General features: G+C 43.5%; 1 protein-coding gene across 1 annotated transcript in view; it reads right to left on the bottom strand.

Annotated features, from left to right (window-relative positions):
- Positions 1–204: 204 nt before the first annotated feature.
- Positions 205–19,336, bottom strand: part of cntn5 (contactin 5) — a 179,539-nt gene continuing 160,407 nt past the window's right edge. The window contains exons 17-24 of the mRNA XM_083637132.1: positions 17,345–17,494; positions 16,402–16,472; positions 3,820–4,054; positions 3,571–3,680; positions 3,273–3,459; positions 2,974–3,086; positions 1,632–1,800; positions 205–1,061 (exon numbers count right to left, since the gene is read on the bottom strand). Coding sequence (XP_083493258.1) covers positions 958–1,061; positions 1,632–1,800; positions 2,974–3,086; positions 3,273–3,459; positions 3,571–3,680; positions 3,820–4,054; positions 16,402–16,472; positions 17,345–17,494 — 1,139 coding nt within the window. The 3' untranslated portion in view covers positions 205–957. The remainder of the gene's footprint in view (positions 1,062–1,631; positions 1,801–2,973; positions 3,087–3,272; positions 3,460–3,570; positions 3,681–3,819; positions 4,055–16,401; positions 16,473–17,344; positions 17,495–19,336) is intronic.

The raw sequence follows: 19,336 nt of genomic DNA on the forward strand, positions 1-19,336 counted from the left end.
CAAACCCACTCCCCCGGCTCAACAAACCCACACTTTGAGTTGAAACTGAGTTGCGCAAATCCGCACCGCTTACTTCAACACCTGGGTGTGATTTTTCTTTCTAGACATCAACAACAGAGAAATTAAAAACACAAGCACTTTAAAAATATACATCACATTTATTTGTACTGACACCATCATGAGTCTGTACAGAGTCGTCTTTGTCTACTGATGTGTTTGGGTCCTACAGGCAAGTAAGTACCTGTCTTCTACCTCCATACATCCAACGGTCAACGTATCACCAAGCATTGCTTTTTTTCCCCGCTACCAAAAAACAGAAACTTTGACGTAGCTGACACACACCACTGTTGTTTTCTAAAGGTAACACAATGTACAAAAAGCAAGTCTGGAAATAGTAAGATTCTTGGTACCATAAAAAAGGTTCTCTCAATGTGTGAATAAGAAAACAATGCACTTATCTCTACTGAGCGTCTGCTGCATTGCTCGTTAGGCAGCCAAGGGGTAAATTGATGCAGATAAGTAAAGAACAGAAGCGGCCCGGCTGATCCCTGTATTACTACCAGCGCAGCTTTTGAGGAAATGTTCCACGCTCTGTAGAGCCCCAGAGCTGGAGGAGCCGTCTGGAAGTAGTTAGATGCCAGTCAGCGGGAACATGTGTCATGTTAATGTAAATGGTTAAATCTTTCCACACAATGTACACTACAGTACAACACTACAGTGATGTTGGAAAGAACTGTGCAAATCAAACTGTCTAGGGGCCCAGAAGAAAAAAGAAACAGGGAACTAAAGTGATGAACTGTGAAAAAATAAACAAACAAACAAACATCTGTTCATTGGCAGACGCAATCCCCCCTCGGCAGGCCTCGGGCCCTCTGGGATAGTTAAGGCCAAAGCAAGCAGAGAGTCTGAGGGAGCGGAGGACTGCTGGCTCCCTCCATGGAGGATGGCACAGTGGCCTCACCAGCAGGCTGAAGGCACCAGTAGAAGCATGAGCAGCGCTGGCCACGTTAGGCTCTGCCACAGGCAGTGCACCGAACACTGACTGCTCTTTGCACGGACACCTGGGAGACGCAGGGGGACAAAGACAACAGAACATTTCGGTCAATACGCTGGAACCATATTCATTTTTAATGCTGAATAACACCATTGGTGGCCACCATCACAGGGTCTATGGAGCTGTGAAGGAATCAGTCTACTGTATAATAATATAATAATAATAATAATAATGCTGATGATGATGATGATGATGATGATGATAATAATAATAATAACAATAATACAAAAAATAATGGAGGAGAGGAAATAAGAGAGAAGGGAGGAAACAACAATTGTTGGCCCTGAAATGCTGGCTGGGCATGTTGTACAAAGACTGCAAACTTGCTGTAGGTCCTGTTGCTTCAAAGTTAATTGGCTGTGCAAGAGTAGGTGTGTGTGTGTGGGGGTGAGGTAATTAAAATAGTATTAGCCAAAGAAAACTTGGCTTACTACACAACATCTGTGGTAACTCAATTAAGGGCAGAACACAAGAATGCTACAAAGGGAGAGTGGGCTGTGCATGGAGATTAGATTTGCGAGGTCAGGTAATGGGAGTGCATGGCTGGAAGGGGAGGACACTGACTCTTCCTGCTCACCAGAGGAGGTGACAACACGGACTTGGGAGCTGACTGCTCCCTCTCCCCCTTCGCTGATGGCGCGCACCTCCATGATATAGGTGCCTCCCTCTGGCAGTGACAGCATGGTGGATGGGTTGATGGTTCTTGTCACCTGGTTGTGGCCTCTCCCTTCCTGTCGCAGCAACACCTGCAAGACACACACACATGCACGCACGCACATTTAAATTATTTATTTATGTCCACATAAATACAGAGTACAAAGGACATAAACACTATGAATGCAGTCAGATGCTGGGAGACAGTTACAAAAGTACCTAGTTGGCGACCACAGTAATGCGTACAAAAAAAGGAACACCACACAGGGTGATGGCAGTGGCAAGTTGACAAATACAGTTACACTAATACAAGATACTGGTTAGTATCCACTTCAAGGATACCATATTGAGCGGCTGCCAATAATAGCAGAGACTGAGCAATACCTTGCTAGCTGTTTGGCCCTTCTCTTAGGTAGTCCAGCCATCTGGAGGCCTCTCACAACCAGTTTGTGAACGTGACCCAGGCTACCAAATATGAAAACTAAAAGTTTACAACTGTAGCCCAGCTGTGAAATGGTCTGCTTCAGCTGTTGATACTTTAACATCTTGGTCAGAAAGGCCTCCTCTAGGCTGTGGTCAAAGGTACAGCCAACCTCTAGGATGAACACTTCTCTGTGATTTTCATTGACAACAACAACATCAGGAGTGTTAGCTGGAATCTTAGAGAACACATCAGAATTGTCACTACACAGACTGAACACGCTCGGCTTCACACTGGAATGTTTATAGAGCGAGGTAGAAGATCTAAAAATAGACGTGATATCCTTTGATATCAAATCCACTATTCTATCATGCCTACAGATGTAGAGTCCTTTGTATGCATGGTAATCATTTAAGATGTGGGACATGGTTTCAGTTATCTGTTCATGACCATGATGTATACAGTGAGGAGCAAGACACACACACATGCACGCACGCACGCACGCACACACACACACACACACACACACACACACACACACACACACACACACACACACACACACACACACACACACACACATACATCATTGCCCGTCAAAGGTTTGGGAACACCTTCTTTTACGTATGACTACTAGTTGATTTTACGAGTTGATTTTCTCTGTTATTTTTCAATTAAAATGGGGGGGAAAATGCCTGCAAAGGTTTTAACATGAAATAGCTACATATTTATTCAATACTCAGCTTCATGTTCAGTCTTCTTGTCCTGGATTGTTAATGGTGTTTGCTGTTTACTGTTTTTCTGTGTCTGAATGTTCTGCAACTGAATAATGATGGCTGTTTACCATGTACCCGATGACATCAGATTCATTGTCTTTCGCCTTCACCGGGTCCCAGCTCAAAGACACGTTGTTGCCCTCTTGAATCCACATGAGGTTGCCGGGAGGCTGCGCCGGAGCTGAGGAGAGACAGTGCAGCACTCAAACTGCAGTACTTACGGATGTAAATGGAAACAGACAGAGTTTCCACCAACTGGGTCAATTACTACACTTTTCACAAGGAGATGTGGAGCAAACTTAACAGGTAGCCGGCCTCCGTTCCATATATAGTGCTGCATGATTAGTGTCAGCGCTGCTGTACTCACGGGCTTTCTTGGTCTTGGCTGTGATAGCGGCGCTGGCAGGACCCTGGCCGATGCTGTTGAAGCCTTTTACTGTGATGAGATACAGACTGTTGCCCTCCAGTCCTGTCAGAATCATGGAGGTCTCGTTTCTTACAGTTCTTTGTTTTTTCCCCGACTCTTCCTGCTCGGTGTCTTTCCAGTAGCTGACCTAAGAACATAAAAGAATAGTTTCGGGGGAAAAAAATCTTGTTTTCATTTTCAAATGTTCAATGCATGCACAAGGGTACTACGCACACAATCACAATCACACTACACAAACCTCATATCCTCTCGGTCTCCCAGGGCCAGGATTGGGCGGTTTCCAAGTGACCCTAATTTCCGATGAAGAAATGCTGGAAGCTTTCGCATCAGATGGGGCCTCCCTCGGCTCTGCGCGAGGAAAACACAGAGAAACATCACAAATGCTACGGGCAGTCGGAATGGTGATCGACCCTCAAAATGCTCCGAGCCGTTTCCCTGCGTGTGCTCTTCAAATCCATGCAACCGCCATATCTCAGCATTAACTCACCCCCTTCAGCAGAGTACACGGTGACGACTTTGCTGAAAGGCCCATCACCCTTGTTGTTGTACACGCCCACCTTCACTTCGAAGGCGGTGAGGGGAGGGAAGGTCTCGTCTCTGTACTTGTATGTTGTGGAGTCCGCCGACGTCACCATCTTCTCCTTCCAGCCGCGGGTTCCGTTGGCACGAAAAGCAACGATGTACCCGAAGCCCTCGCCATTTTGGAACTCCTCTGATACAGGCTGCAAACAGGAAGGAAAGAAACCATGAGCTGTATAGGTACACAAGACAAAGAAGCTGGGCTATTTAGAATACACACGGTGGCTCAGTGGTTCACACACTGTCACAACACCGCAAGGAGGTCGCGGGTTTGAATCTCCACCCCGGTCCTTTCTGTGTGGAGTTTGCATGTTCTCCCTGTGTTTGCGTGGGTTTACTCCCACAGTCTAAAGATATGCTGTGTTTGTGTAGTATCACAATGTAATTGAGTAAAATGTCCAGTATATGATGTATGTAACCTATGTTGTGTGTAGATATATGATGTAGTATACTGTGATGATGCAATGTAAAGCCCTCTGAGTCATGCCTGTGTGATAAAGGGCCGTAAACATAACTGAACTGAACTGAACTGAATACAAAGCGTTACCTTATGTTATCTGATTCTGTATGAATGAGATGGAAACAATTACCTACGAGTGCCTTTCAAAGAGATTAAGCTCTATCCAGGCTTACCAGCACTAAGCCCTGTAATTGAAGGTGCGTTATTTGCAAATTTTCGAGTATGGATTGCCTCTGCGGTGAGAGGAAGGCTTCCAAATAATACTTCCAAAAGTATTAGATGAAAAAAGCTCATGTAAATGTCACATGCCTTCGAGAGCAAGCCTAGCTGCATCTGTTAATTGGGATCACCGAGCACAAACAACATTTAAAAATTGGGATCACCAAGAAGAAGCGTCTTTGAGCATGTGGTGTGTAAAATATCAGCAGACAGATGGTTGAGGTGTTAGCGGGGTGGCACGGTGGAGGTGATTTCCACTCCTCTGAACACATGTGCATGCATTTATTATTTTAAAATGGCACATTATACCTGGAGGCTACTAAACAAACAACAGGGCTTTTGCCTCTAGAGCAGCTAAGACAAGCTTTCCATTCCCTCCCCCGCTACTGTAGCTGTCTGCCAGTGTTAATAAAGATACAGTCAGTCTGGAGTAATGAACACAAATTGTATCTGGCACAATTGTGCCCATCATGTAGCTATTTATCTTCCCGTGTCTCACTGGAGGATTTTTGGGACACACGCAGGTTTTGTGCGCTTGCTGCAGTGCTTATCACACAGGTTTTGTGCGCTGGCTGCAGTGCTTATCACCAGCTCTCCTGAAGTAGTGATAGTGGGATCTCTATCCAACAGCTGCTGCACACTTAATCCAATCAAATGCAATTTATTAAGTGAGCGAGAATTTAATTAAAAATATGAGCTGCAGGAATTAAATCGTTGGCTAAATTTAATAAATTGACAAACACCTGTACGCTTGTTTTTTGGCAAACGAATCGGGCTGTCATGCTGTAATGTGTTGATTTGCAGAGGCTTCGAAGTAATATTGTCCCCTGAAGGCATCACCCCAAATTAGCCGTCTAGTCTATGGGGGACGAGCGGGTGGATGGAGATGTAGTTCACGTTTCATTCAACAACAACCCACCACCATGACTCGCTAATTACAAGGATGCTCAGTGAAAATGAATTGGCCTTCCATCAAACTTATTATCAGAGCTGGCGCGGCTTTTAAAGAGGTGCGCCGGAATATGGGTCTTTAAAGACAGCATGAGCAAATGAGCTACTGTAGTGTTTTAGCTAGAAGTGTAGTAACACTCGCCTGGCGTCTTTGGGGATGGAGGTAGACACGGACAGCGAGACACGGTATGAGAGGGCAGATATAACTCAGAGGTAATTCTGCTGGATGGGATTGTGGGGCTCGGTGACGGTGACTGTGGGGGCAGCACTAATGCTCCTCCCAATGGCTCGCAGAGAAAAAGCAGTCTCTCACCGTCGACTCTAATGAGACGGCTGAATGAAGCTTCGGAGACTGTTTAGTCATTCATCCTGCTTAATAACCCGGCCCACCATGGCCATCCAGGCTCTGACAACCCTCCACAGATGATTGGAGAGGCAGAACTGCCATGCACTCACATGCCCTGACTGCCAAAAAGGGCTAACATTCCTGCTCCGTCTCCTTTAATATTCATCTCCATTGATCACTGACGGAGCTCTGATTTATTTCCAAAAGCATTTAGCTGGAACAAGAAGAAGTAGGCCAGAGCCAAAATGACTTCAAATGGCAAGTGCAAAAAGGAAGACACTGCACCCAACTAGACTAGAGCATTTGATTTTTGTTATTTATTTTTTGCCTTGTGATGCTCCTGCAAATTGATGGTTTTATTGCTGTGTGACTAGTCTCGCTGGCCAGCCTCCTCTCCCTTCCGTCCGAGGAGTCTGGCGCCGCGGAAACAGGCAACAGGGATAAACCCTCCCCTGCTCTACAGCTGTTCTCCCATTGGAGCGACTGTTTCGGTGGCAGCCGGATGTCCGCTCCCGGCTTATTACAAACTCTGTCATTGGCTCCGACCATGTCAATCAGAGCGGTTTCCGCTCCCTCCCCCCTGTGTGTCGCTGTAAATAGTGCCCTGCCGCCTCAGTGAAAACAACAACGCTAACTAGCTAGCAAGCTAACGGCAGAAACCTACATGCTAGCTCATTGCTACAGGCTGAAAACGGCAAATTGGATTGTTGGAAAGTATTTTCCAAGGGCACTGCCGCTAAGCGCCGCCCATCGCAATCCCACTATGGAGACCTGCGGCGCCAGACTCCTCGGACGGAAGGGAGAGGAGGCTGGCCAGCGAGACTACTGTGTGACCAATTTTATGTTGCACTTTGACTTTTCACCACTGCATACTCTATAGTGCTAAGTGATGTTTCACTACTGCATGCTGTATTCACATATGTAGCCCCGCCCAGTTGACCCATTGTATCACGACTTCCTGTTCAAAATGCTGGCTGTTTTACCTGCTCAAACTAGTCTGACTCACCTGATCAAACCTAATTTGACTCACATTATGAGTAAGACTAGGTTTATGAGTCACAGCTAGTGTAAATACAATCGGAACTTCCAATTGTATTTACACTTCCTGTTGGTCTCTCAAGCCAGACGGTCTCTTCTAAGGTGAATAGTGCTAAGTGACTTTTTACTACTGCACGCTGTATAGTGCTAAGTGACTTTTCACTACTGCACGTTGTATAGTGCTAAGTGACTTTTCACTACTGCACGCTGTATAGTGCTAAGTGACTTTTCACTACTGCACGCTGTATAGTGCTAAGTGACTTTTCACTACTGCACGCTGTATAGTGCTAAGTGACTTGCAGAGATGTATAGTGCTAATTGGGTGACTTGCAGAGATGTATAGTGCTAAGTGACTTGCAGAGATAGTGCTAAGTGACTTGCAGCGATGTATAGTGCTAAGTGACTTGCAGAGATGTATAGTGCTAAGTGACTTGCAGCGATGTATAGTGCTAAGTGACTTGCAGAGATAGTGCTAAGTGACTTGCAGAGATGTATAGTGCTAAGTGACTTGCAGAGATAGTGCTAAGTGACTTGCAGAGATGTATAGTGCTAAGTGACTTGCAGAGATAGTGCTAAGTGACTTGCAGAGATGTATAGTGCTAAGTGACTTGCAGAGATGTATAGTGCTAAGTGACTTGCAGAGATAGTGCTAAGTGACTTGCAGAGATGTATAGTGTTAAGTGACTTGCAGAGATAGTGCTAAGTGACTTGCAGAGATGTATAGTGCTCAGTGACTTGCAGAGATAGTGCTAAGTGACTTGCAGAGATGTATAGTGCTAAGTGACTTGCAGAGATGTATAGTGCTAAGTGACTTGCAGAGATAGTGCTAAGTGACTTGCAGAGATGTATAGTGCTAAGTGACTTGCAGAGATAGTGCTAAGTGACTTGCAGAGATGTATAGTGCTAAGTGACTTGCATAGATAGTGCTAAGTGACTTGCAGCGATGTATAGTGCTAAGCGACTTTTCACTACTGAACGCCAGTGCTAAGTGACTTGCAGAGATGTTTGCATTAAAAGAATAGCTGAATAAAAATGAGTGCACACACTGAAGTACACTGAACAGTAATACTGTTCAGACTCCATTGTATGCAGAGTTGTTAAACAAATTGTTCCAGTCACAGGGGTTTGTAACTGAACAGTTGATACACAGTTTATATATCTCTTAAGGAGAACGCTTAAGAATTCGAAGAAGATTTTTTTTTATAATTCCCCCAAATCATGTGAAGTGTCATGTATAACAAAGCACCATTCGCACTTTTGTGTTATTTTAAGTATTCCCTTAAGTAGTCTTCTACCAGGGGCCGTGCATGTCTTGTATTAAGCGCATTGAGTTGTGTTTTATATTAGCTGTTCTAATGAAATTCTTGAGAGGTTATAAATAGTAAATGGCAAAGTTGTCTAGCACCAAAACACCGTCCCATCTGGAATGGATATTATCCCCCATAATGTCCCACTGAGGTGCTCTTCCCCTCATGTGAAGGTTATTTTCCCAGTGACAGTTGGGCCCCATACTTAATAACTACAAGAATAACTGTCAGTTGCTTCCGCATCTGTTCAGCGCTCCCCTTTTAATATAGCCTTCAACTCATCTCAATTGCAAATCCTGCAGCTTTGTTCATAGTGACTCTGTACATGCTGTGCCCTCAACGTGGCTCTCGGCCAAGCTGTCCATTGACAAACAGCTCACACCAATATCCCTTTAACTTGCCACAAGATTGATTACATATTATACAACCCTCGTTAAGATTGAGATATACACAGATATTCATAAACATCCCTGGATTTATAGGGCATTGCTCTGAGATTGAAGGTTAATCATCACTGCGCCTCTCTCGTGGGGCCAAATCTAAAATTCACTACATCTTGATCAGTTGCCCGGCTGATGCAGCTGAGTGTAATTCACAGGGCCCCGGCTCTGCTCCTTTGAGATTTGTCAGCAGATTTTGCAATTGTGAACAGGTTGTGACCTCAAACTCCACGACGCTGGATGGTTCAACATCTTTCAAATGGAATAAAATGACAATCTGTTTTAAATGCACTAAGCTGTGATCTAGCGGTGTCTGTGTTCGCTGTCGTTAATGATCGAGCACGACTACCTGTGCAGGTAACAACACTTTCACATATGGCTCTGTAAATCTGCCTGCACCCTGCACACAGGGCGGCAGTACCTCAGGAGGTAGAGCTGTCGCCTGGGGATCGGAAGGTTTCCCGGTTCGAGGCAGGCTCCTCCCGGCAGCGTGTCAAATTGTCCTTGAGCAAGACACTGAACCCCTAACTGCTCCTGACGAGCTGGTTGGTGCCTTGCATTGTTGCCACGTGTGAATGTGAGCTATTCATTAAGTAAAGCGCTTTAAGTAGTGGATAGACTAGAAAATCACTCTATAAATACAGCATATGTTTTGCCTCAAATTTGTCAATAGACTGAAAACGCATCTACAGATGTCAACATGTAAATTTGTCAACAGTCATCAGTGGAAGAATTGTTTAAAGCCAATATGAGTTCTGTCGTAGCACAATGACAAGATTGTACCTTAACCTTGAATATGTGATTTTTTTTGCTGCTGTTGGAAAGGCATTCAGCACTGCATTCTTATTATTTAGACAAGAAGGAATGAGGCCATCATTAGTAATAATACAGGTAAGAACAGAAGCAGGTGGATACAACTTGAAACAGGTTTATTCCTTATTGCTGTGGAATGAGAAAGTCACGTGATGTCTCTCTGACAACTGTGAGTAAATAATACTACCTTTAAACATTCTAAGCATGGAGATTTCTGCCATAGCCTAGCTCGTCTACTGTGCTACACTGACCTTAATCAATGGGACAGCGCCAGCGCCAACTGATATTACATATTTTGTTACCAATTGTTTCATCTTTGTAGTCTGTTTATCATTTCCCACCACACATACACCTGTCACCTCATATGTAAGCCCTGTAAGCCTGTACTATACTGTGCTGTGCTGTGAGGAGTGACCTACATTATCCATGTCCAGCATGTGCGTTTAACCTACACACCACGGTGTATATGAAGATAGTGAACCAGCTGCTAATACAGACCGAGGTAGCCTTCCTCCAAGGCAGCTGTACTGTCCTCTCTTCAATATGCTCTATTTGTTTTAGTCTTACCTATATTGTATTCTTTGCTACTGCAATGACCCTCTTTCCCCCCCAGGGGACCATTAAAGTTTCATCTCTCACCGCATTTATACAGCTGCCTTCTTTTTTTTGTTTACAACATCTCCGGCCCCTTCGACCTCTGACCTGGAGGAAGACCATCTTACCCCAGTGGAGAGAACTACTTTTACCTCTGGCTTGCTCCACTGCTGGTAGAGTGGAAGCCTCTCTCCTCAGCTCAACCTGCTACACCCCCCCTGAGTTGCAAGTCACAGGGGGCAAGTCAGAGAAAACCTACTAGAATACCATAACAACCAGCAGGGTCTTCTGTCTCTCCCCTCGTAAATGGAACTCCGGCCACTTTGCCCTTTTGAGAGACCCTCATCTAAGCCCCCTCACACAGCGCTCTCTCCTGAGGTTCCTGTGAAGGCTGCAGCATCCACCTTTGTGTTATCCCATTGGGGAGGATGTGCCTCTCTCACACTTTGCTCTATCAGTCTAGATTTACTGCTTCCCCCAGGAGCATCTGATTGGTACATCCACACCGCTGTAATAACACCACCACCACCATCATCACCACCACATGTCTGAGGACTCCAAAGGGACAGTCAGTTTCTTTCTTTAATAATCTCCAGAGAGCCGTGAGAAGAGTCATTTTATCCAGTTGCTTCCTTCCCTACAGCTGCAGGTGTGCTGCCCACCAATTCATTTGTTTTAGGCCTTGTCCACACTAATCACATTTGAAAAGAGTGTTTTCGTGTCGTTTGCGTTTCCGTACACACTAGCATTTACAGGCTGTTTTCTAAAAGTTCCCCATCCACACTTATGTGCAAACAAAAAGATAGTAAACCGGTGAAATCTACCCTATCGGGCATGCATGAGCCTTTCACCCATGACCTTTATGTTCTATGATGTCTTAGTGTGTGTGGAACATGAAGGCCAAGTGTGAACAAGGCCTTAGACAACTTTGATTTGGTCTGGACATGTGACCCCCTGTATTTCTTTTCTTTTCTTTTAGGAGACTAGAGTGCCTCCTAATTATTAAGTGTACACATGCTTACCAGCAGTATGGAGACCTGTGACTTGTTAGCTGACTATGTACCTCTGCAGTATGGAGACCTGTGACTTGTTAGCGGACTGTGTACCTCAGCAGTATGGAGACCTGTGACTTGTTAGCTGACTGTGTACCTCAGCAGTATGCAGACCTGTGACTTGTTAGCTGACTGTGTACCTCAGCAGTATGCAGACCTGTGACTTGTTAGCTGACTGTGTACCTCAGCAGTATGCAGACCTGTGACTTGTTAGCTGACTGTGTACCTCAGCAGTATGGAGACGTGTGACTTGTTAGCTGACTGTGTACCTCAGCAGTATGCAGACCTGTGACTTGTTAGCTGACTGTGTACCTCAGCAGTATGCAGACCTATGACTTGTTAGCTGACTGTGTACCTCAGCAGTATGCAGACCTGTGACTTGTTAGCTGACTGTGTACCACAGTAGTATGCAGCCCTGTGACTTGTTAGCTGACTGTGTACCTCAGCAGTATGGAGACCTGTGACTTGTTAGCTGACTGTGTACCTCTGCAGTATGCAGACCTGTGACTTGTTAGCTGACTGTGTACCTCTGCAGTATGCAGACATATGACTTGTTAGCTGACTGTGTACCTCAGCAGTATGGAGACCTGTGACTTGTTAGCTGACTGTGTACCTCAGCAGTATGGAGACCTGTGACTTGTTAGCTGACTGTGTACCTCTGCAGTATGCAGACCTGTGACTTGTTAGCTGACTGTGTACCTCAGCAGTATGCAGACCAGTGACTTGTTAGCTGACTGTGTACCTCTGCAGTATGCAGACATATGACTTGTTAGCTGACTGTGTACCTCAGCAGTATGCAGACATATGACTTGTTAGCTGACTGTGTACCTCTGCAGTATGCAGACCAGTGACTTGTTAGCTGACTGTGTACCTCTGCAGTATGCAGACATATGACTTGTTAGCTGACTGTGTACCTCAGCAGTATGGAGACCTGTGACTTGTTAGCGGAGGGTGTACCACAGCAGTATGGAGACCTGTGACTTGTTAGCTGTGTACCTCAGCAGTATGGAGACCTGTGACTTGTTAGCTGACTGTGTACCTCAGCAGTATGGAGACCTGTGACTTGTTAGCTGACTGTGTACCTCAGCAGTATGGAGACCTATGACTTGTTAGCTGACTGTGTACCTCAGCAGTATGGAGACCTGTGACTTGTTAGCTAGCTGTGTACCTCAGCAGTATGCAGACCTGTGACTTGTTAGCTGACTGTGTACCTCTGCAGTATGGAGACCTGTGACTTGTTAGCTGACTGTGTACCTCAGCAGTATGGAGACCTATGACTTGTTAGCTGACTGTGTACCTCAGCAGTATGGAGACCTGTGACTTGTTAGCTAGCTGTGTACCTCAGCAGTATGCAGACCTGTGACTTGTTAGCTGACTGTGTACCTCAGCAGTATGGAGACCTATGACTTGTTAGCTGACTGTGTACCTCAGCAGTATGGAGACCTGTGACTTGTTAGCTAGCTGTGTACCTCTGCAGTATGGAGACCTGTGACTTGTTAGCTGACTGTGTACCTCTGCAGTATGGAGACCTGTGACTTGTTAGCTGACTTTGTGTACCTCAGCCTTTGAATAATCTCTCAGCAACACTAACAAATGCAAGGGAATGCTCATTGAGGCCAATTAAGATAACCAGGCCATATTTAATTAGAGTAAATATGTTATCCCAGAAACACACAGGTGTGCTACATACTGTATGGGAGTTCAAAAAGTTCTAAAAACATTAAAAAAGCTCCTCTTGTAAAATATTTCCTTTATAAATGATCCAGGGTGAAGAGAAACTTGACTTGATCTTCGTGACTCAGACCTTACAATTAGGTTAGATAAATATGTTACAATTATTCATGTAAAACAAGTGAACCCCCTTTAGAGAATAGCTTCACCTCTATGCAAGTGTAACTCATCAATAAAGAACTGGAGAGAGAAAAAGAAGCACAGATCCTGAACAGGACCATGGTGCTCACAAAGCTAAACTAAGAAACTTGTATACCTGTTTTATTTCACATGTTACTATTGTTGTATATTTGTGTAATAGTACATGATCAAAATAAATAAATTTGTAAATAAATAAAGTCCAATTTTATTTTGGCAACATCTTTAGTGATAATCATCGTGATGTTTTTGCACTCCACTAGAGACAAGTTGGCAATCAAACAGTGCGTCCAGTCCTGTGTTGTCTTTTTACAGTACTTGGATTTTCTGTTGATTTAAAATTACACTCTTTTCTTTGGTAGCTATTATGGTCTTTGCTCATGCTAACTATGCAGTTATTCTATTTCAGAGGTGCCCAATCTGGATGGTAGTGTTGGAGTTGAGACCCTAAACCGAGACCGAGTCAAGGCCTAACTTTCGAGCGTAACTTCCCGACAAGTTAGGTTGACAGGGTTGGTACCAATACATTCAGGCGGTGTCTCGTCATAGACGCATGGTCAATGGGTCAGCATGGGGGAAATCCTTCCATTCTCCCCATTCAGCATAGTTAGCATTTAGCTGCTAGCCCAGCTAGCCCAGGCAGACAGGATTGGGGATTCAACCCCAAACGCACATCTGAACTGATATCTATGTACCTGCTCTTGACTCCCCAATCCTGTAGTGCAGCACCTTCCGCTGCTGGTGAGTCAGCCCATTGAGATATATGGGGTGTTTTTCCCCACCGTCCTAGCATTCATGTTACAGACACAACGATACCGGAAGTGGGCGTTCCCACACAGACCAACTGTATCTATGGATTTGTTAGGTCTTATAGTTTAATATGGTATCACGCTAGCTTGAAAAATTAGCCCGCCACAGCCTCTGAAAGACAGTAATATCCTCCGCGTTTTTCTTCTCTCAAAACAAATGCTCTGTTTGTTTTCATCCAAATTGGTCAGCCATGTTCTATAGTATTTATTCCAGCTGCTGCTAGAAACACATCACTTCCTGTGCATTTAGAACAGCATGTAAACGCTTTCATGAGCTGGGTACAGGCTGAATCATTATTGTGATTCACACTCATTTCTGCCAACATGTTGCAGATGATAACTTTAAGAAGTTGGGCGAGTGAATTCCAATTATGGCTGAGCAGTCTGTCTCTCATTCGAACTCTGCAATGTTGGCCTCCTCCACTCAACTCTGTTCTTTAAATATTACAGCAAATCTCTGAATACGGCTGTCTCCTTCCATTTTAAGAACATCCCCAGACTCTTCTCATCATTTTCTGGCTTGACTCAGTGCTGAAACTTTCCTCAGTGTTTTAATTAGTTCTCACTTTGATGACACTGGGAGTGAGCGAGCAAATCCAGGTCCCCAGGCCACAGTGCTAACAACAAAAAGTCTTGGAGTGAACCTGTAGCCACTCGTCATTTCTCACCTCAAGTGAGTGCAGCTGACTGTAAACTAATGCCATCATCTGTATATCTTCAAGTCATTAGACCGTTTCCTTCAAGCTTAGGAACCAGAAGGACAAGCATCGTCCATCAACCATGCTTTTTTCCCTAATAAATGTCTGACAAGTATTCCCAAGCAACAGAATTTAAAGTATTTAATGAATGGCACACCGGAACCTCTACATGATCATTAACTCACTTTCACATGCAGGATATATTACTGGGTAACAGTTACATTCCTAGGGGAACGGTGGCATAGCGGTAGTTTCAATATAGATGTTTCAAGTGAACTCCGCTCCAGCGAGCTTCTTCTCACTCATTGGCTTACAGCAGTGGCTGTCAACCTGGGGGACGGGCCCCACAGGGATCCAGGAAATGTTCTTAAGGGAGTGATGAGAAATCTGAGTCTGAATAAAAAAATTTTTTTTGCACACATACATTTTATTATCCTTTGTGAGGCTTTTAATCTGTGTGAAAATTACTTTTCCTTGTGGAATGATGAATATTTGCAGCCTATAGGTTTTGGGGGGAAATGTAATAATGTAAAATGACCTGCAAAGAGAAAATAATCATTCTGTGCATTTGTGCCTGTAGCAATTGGGGCTGAGTACTGTGGCACTGCTTTGTTTTTGGGGGGTCGGGAGCAGATAAGAGAAGAGAGACACTGGCTTGCTGCATCTAGAACAGGATGAAAGTTTTTGACATTGTTTTGACTTTCATTTCAAAGCATAAATTCACACATCAAAGCATGGGAAATTAGCACTTACAGCAAGGCATTATGTTGTTTGTTTTTTATGGAAAAGCAAGACCAAATCTATCAAGTGATCTATCTTACACACATTCTTTCTCTAAGTGTAAGGTAGATTTACAAAGTGATCTATCTTACACTTAAGAGAAAAATGATGAAGTGTGTAAATCCTTATTTCACACATTCTGAAAGATTGTATTCAAACTCTAAACAAGGACAACTTGATATATATGTATATGTTTCGAGCTACTGTTTCTGAAAAAGAAAGAAGGGAAAGTCACACACAATCTCCAAGATGACTTTGTTGAACTTAAGTTAAAAGTGAACTTGGGTGACTTGGCACCAGTTTACCACGTTTTAGACATGTTCAGTTTTTGAATTTTGTCTTAGCCATTTGCTCACTAGTTAACCTAGTTGAGGTAACTTTTAACAGATTAGCAAGTCTATATTTCAAATTCTCCTTTGCATTATCTGATCAGTTACCTGAATGACATCTAATGACATGTTTAATAGTTTGTTTAAGGTAAGAACAAGTAACAATGTTATTTTTGATACTGTTCTTTTTGCACAACACAACACAGCAAATCACTTTCCAGGAAAACAGAGCAGCTATGTACATATATCATGGAGTTCCTTTCACATAGACATTCATGTTGGTTTATGATATAAGCAAGCTACGTTGCACGTAGCATTATGAAATGTTCGAGCAAATCAATGCACTGAAATGTCATTGACTTCTCCATTTGGAAACATGAAAAAGATTTAGAAAGTTATATAATGATTAATTTTAACTACGGTAAGCACCTTAAAAAGGCCCCTCTAATACATTGATACATACTTTATCCTTGCTGAAACCAAAAGTTATGAGAATATCCTAGCATTTGAATTCCATGGACATTCCTAGATGCAACAGGGACGTTTGCTTAAATTAGCATCAAGACCCAGACTTTCAGATATCCAAAATATGCTCAGCCTAGTTTAATAGCACAGTATTTCCACAGTGATAACGGCTCTAAAATGTCAAGCCAGAATGTAAGCATTGTGTTCACTGTCCTCATCTACTGGTGAGCTATTTGGCCAAATGTTAAAACAAACACTTGTGTTACTGGATATGCGTTGACACACTTGTGCTATGGAGCGAGGTTGGCAGCGGGCCTTACCTCCCAAGAGATGACCAGTTCATGCCTGCGGCCGTTCCCTCCGCTAACGTTCGCTGGCGCCACCGACGGGACTGCACAAAACAAAGAAGGCAGACACTGCATCAGCTTTCTGCTGAGACGAGACTGCATTCACAGTACAAAGTCAGTTCAACAGGTTCATCCCACAGTGTTGGGTCAGCGGCCCCACTGGGATCAGGGGATGGAAAAATCAGGACAGTCACAGTCAAGACAGTTAGTCATGCATGTTTAGTGAGTTTAGTGGGGAAATGGCTCTAACTATGGATAGCAAGGTGGTAGAGAGTCAGGATTCGAGGGGTGGGTAGAATTAGTGGCTAGGTGGGAGGGGGCATAGGGAACATACAGAAACAACAAAACCTCCTCAGACAGTAACTGCCCATGATTTAGCATTCGGCACACGGTCCTAAGGATGGCTTAACAAAATAGTAACTAGATACAGTAATTATCTGTTAATTATGCTGAAGAGATAGAACAGTGGTTTAATAAGCCACTTCCGAATGACCACTGACCTTTGTAATTATTACATTTTATACAGGAGGAATGAGCAGTTAGTGAAGCGGCAGCGGCACACTTGATGCAGACTGTCTCAGTGAGCTTTTGTTGGCCATAAATAGGTTCTTCTGCTGTGTCTTTGCCTCAGGGCATGAAGGTTTGGATGCTTTAGCGGAAACACTAAACTTGTGGAAATTCATGTAAGCAGCTTATTTTCAACTTCTTGCCCAATTAAAATAGAACGTGTTAACAATGGGAATATGAGTGGTGCGTCGAGGAGCCGACTAAGCTCTCCAGCTACTATAAATCACTGGCTGGAATGTGCTCTCAACACATTATAGAAGGTGTTCCTGGATTCAGGAGGATTGCTTGTGTTTTATCAAGATGTGACTTGGATGCACGTGTATATCCAGCATGGCTTGAGGGCTTTTACCTGCTTCTTTAGTCCTAACTCCTCTCGAGGGTGCGCTGGGGTCTCCGGTCCCAATGGCATTGCTGGCCACCACTCTGAACTCATACTCCACCCAGGGGTTGAGCTCCACAGCCATGGCTGACTCCATGTCCCCTGTGACTGGCTCGGGGTCTGTGGACACGTTTTATGGGCTCATGATGACAAACATCACATAACAGTGAAATAAGGCCGACTGAACTACACATGACATAAAACGCATTCCCTCCAGGTTCACTGTGGCTCAGTGGATCTATACAGCATGAACAAGAGTGACAACTATCTGGAAACTTGGTTTATGACATCTTCTTAATGCCCGGAGAACTGCTTCATAGCAGCTTTAGAGCACATTCATACTGAGACCCATTATAGAAAAGCTCATTTAAATCTATTTTCAGAGGGACTTAGAGACACAGCAATAAAATGCACATGCAATAAAACTGAAAATGTTTGAATGTTGTAGCCTACTTTTGAAAACAGAAAATGTGAACAAACCTTGGTGTCACAACCAGCTGATTCTACAACCTGCTGATTGTACAGTAGGCAATATATCTTTAACTTTGTTATTTGTCAAACAAATAAAGATGCAAAGATAATTGTCTTACACTATTGGCCATTGCAAAGAGTTTGGGGATATATTATACTGTAGCTATCGGAAGCTATAGTAACAATGTTAGTTTTTGGTGCTGGACTTATAGCCACTTGCTAGTTAGTCAAGTAGCATACTAGCACCAACTAACAACTAGAATACCAGTAGCTTTACCTTGATGTAACAATTCCAGCTAAAGTGGACAAAACAATTCAATTAGATAGTGTAGTGGTCAAGGCAAATAAATATATATGAATATATTTGTGTACAGTTTTAAATGCTTGAGCAGAAAATTGGCACCACTTATGCTGTAGTGCAATCCACATAGATGTTGCATGTATTACTTTAAGAAAGATGACTTAGGTGTTGATTAAGAATCCCTTGATCAGGTTTTATGAATGTATTTTGAACTGAATTACAGCAGGTAACAAAGTAATCTACAGTCGTTTCTCCAGGCTTGCTGTAATCAATCTTTGTCAATATTGATGTGAAACAATAAACAAACATTTGACTGAAAGTATATCCATGACACAAATGAACCACAAGTCTCTCTATGCTAAGTAGGGGCCGTGCATTCAGTGAGACAGTGGAGCTTACACTCTTATCATTCAATGTGCAAGAGGCCACTCTGTCAAGCAAGCTGTTCTTCAAACACGAGCTGATAACTCTGTTTGCAACGACTGGGAGCTAAAGCCCCCGTTCCCTTTATGCTAATCTGAACAAGTTCAACACGTACAATGCATCACAGAGGCCTAATTGTGCTTTATCGAATGAAATGTTGTTGAACAGACATGATGTAAGATGAATGTATGCAAAGTGTGATTGATCTATCTATGGGGATGAATCATTAGCACGTCTTAAACTCTGCTATTATTCTTACATGGCATATTAGGATGGATTACACACCATGCTGAGAAAGCCATCATCCTTTAACACTAAGTTATAATAAGTGATGATGAAATCAGTTTCTGTTAAGGTACAGGGAAAAAAAACATTGTATTTTTGACAGTCACATGGAAAATTCCAGGGCGCATTCATATTGGATGAACATGGATTAGCGTTATAGTTCAAGCCAAAAGAGGTTAATTTCCCACTAACCTTTGAGATGACAGTGAATAAAATTCAAACCATTGACATTTAATATAAGCTCCTCTGACTTTTTACTAAGCTCTTCTGAACAACAGCCAAGCCAACATAAAATGGCAGTTGAAATGAGGACAGCATTTCAACTTTTCATACAGGCATCTGAGAAGAAACCCAAGTTCAAAGTTTGCTGCAAAGAAAGCGGTTTAAATAAGCCCGTGCCATTATTTACTGGATGGGATTTTAGGAGTCTAATTAATTAAGAGTCCCATGCCAGCTGAATTTCTATTATGTTCCTTAACAGT

This window comes from Poromitra crassiceps (genome assembly GCF_964638095.1).
Source record: "Poromitra crassiceps genome assembly, chromosome: 5".
NCBI classification, from domain to species: Eukaryota; Metazoa; Chordata; class Actinopteri; order Beryciformes; family Melamphaidae; genus Poromitra; species Poromitra crassiceps.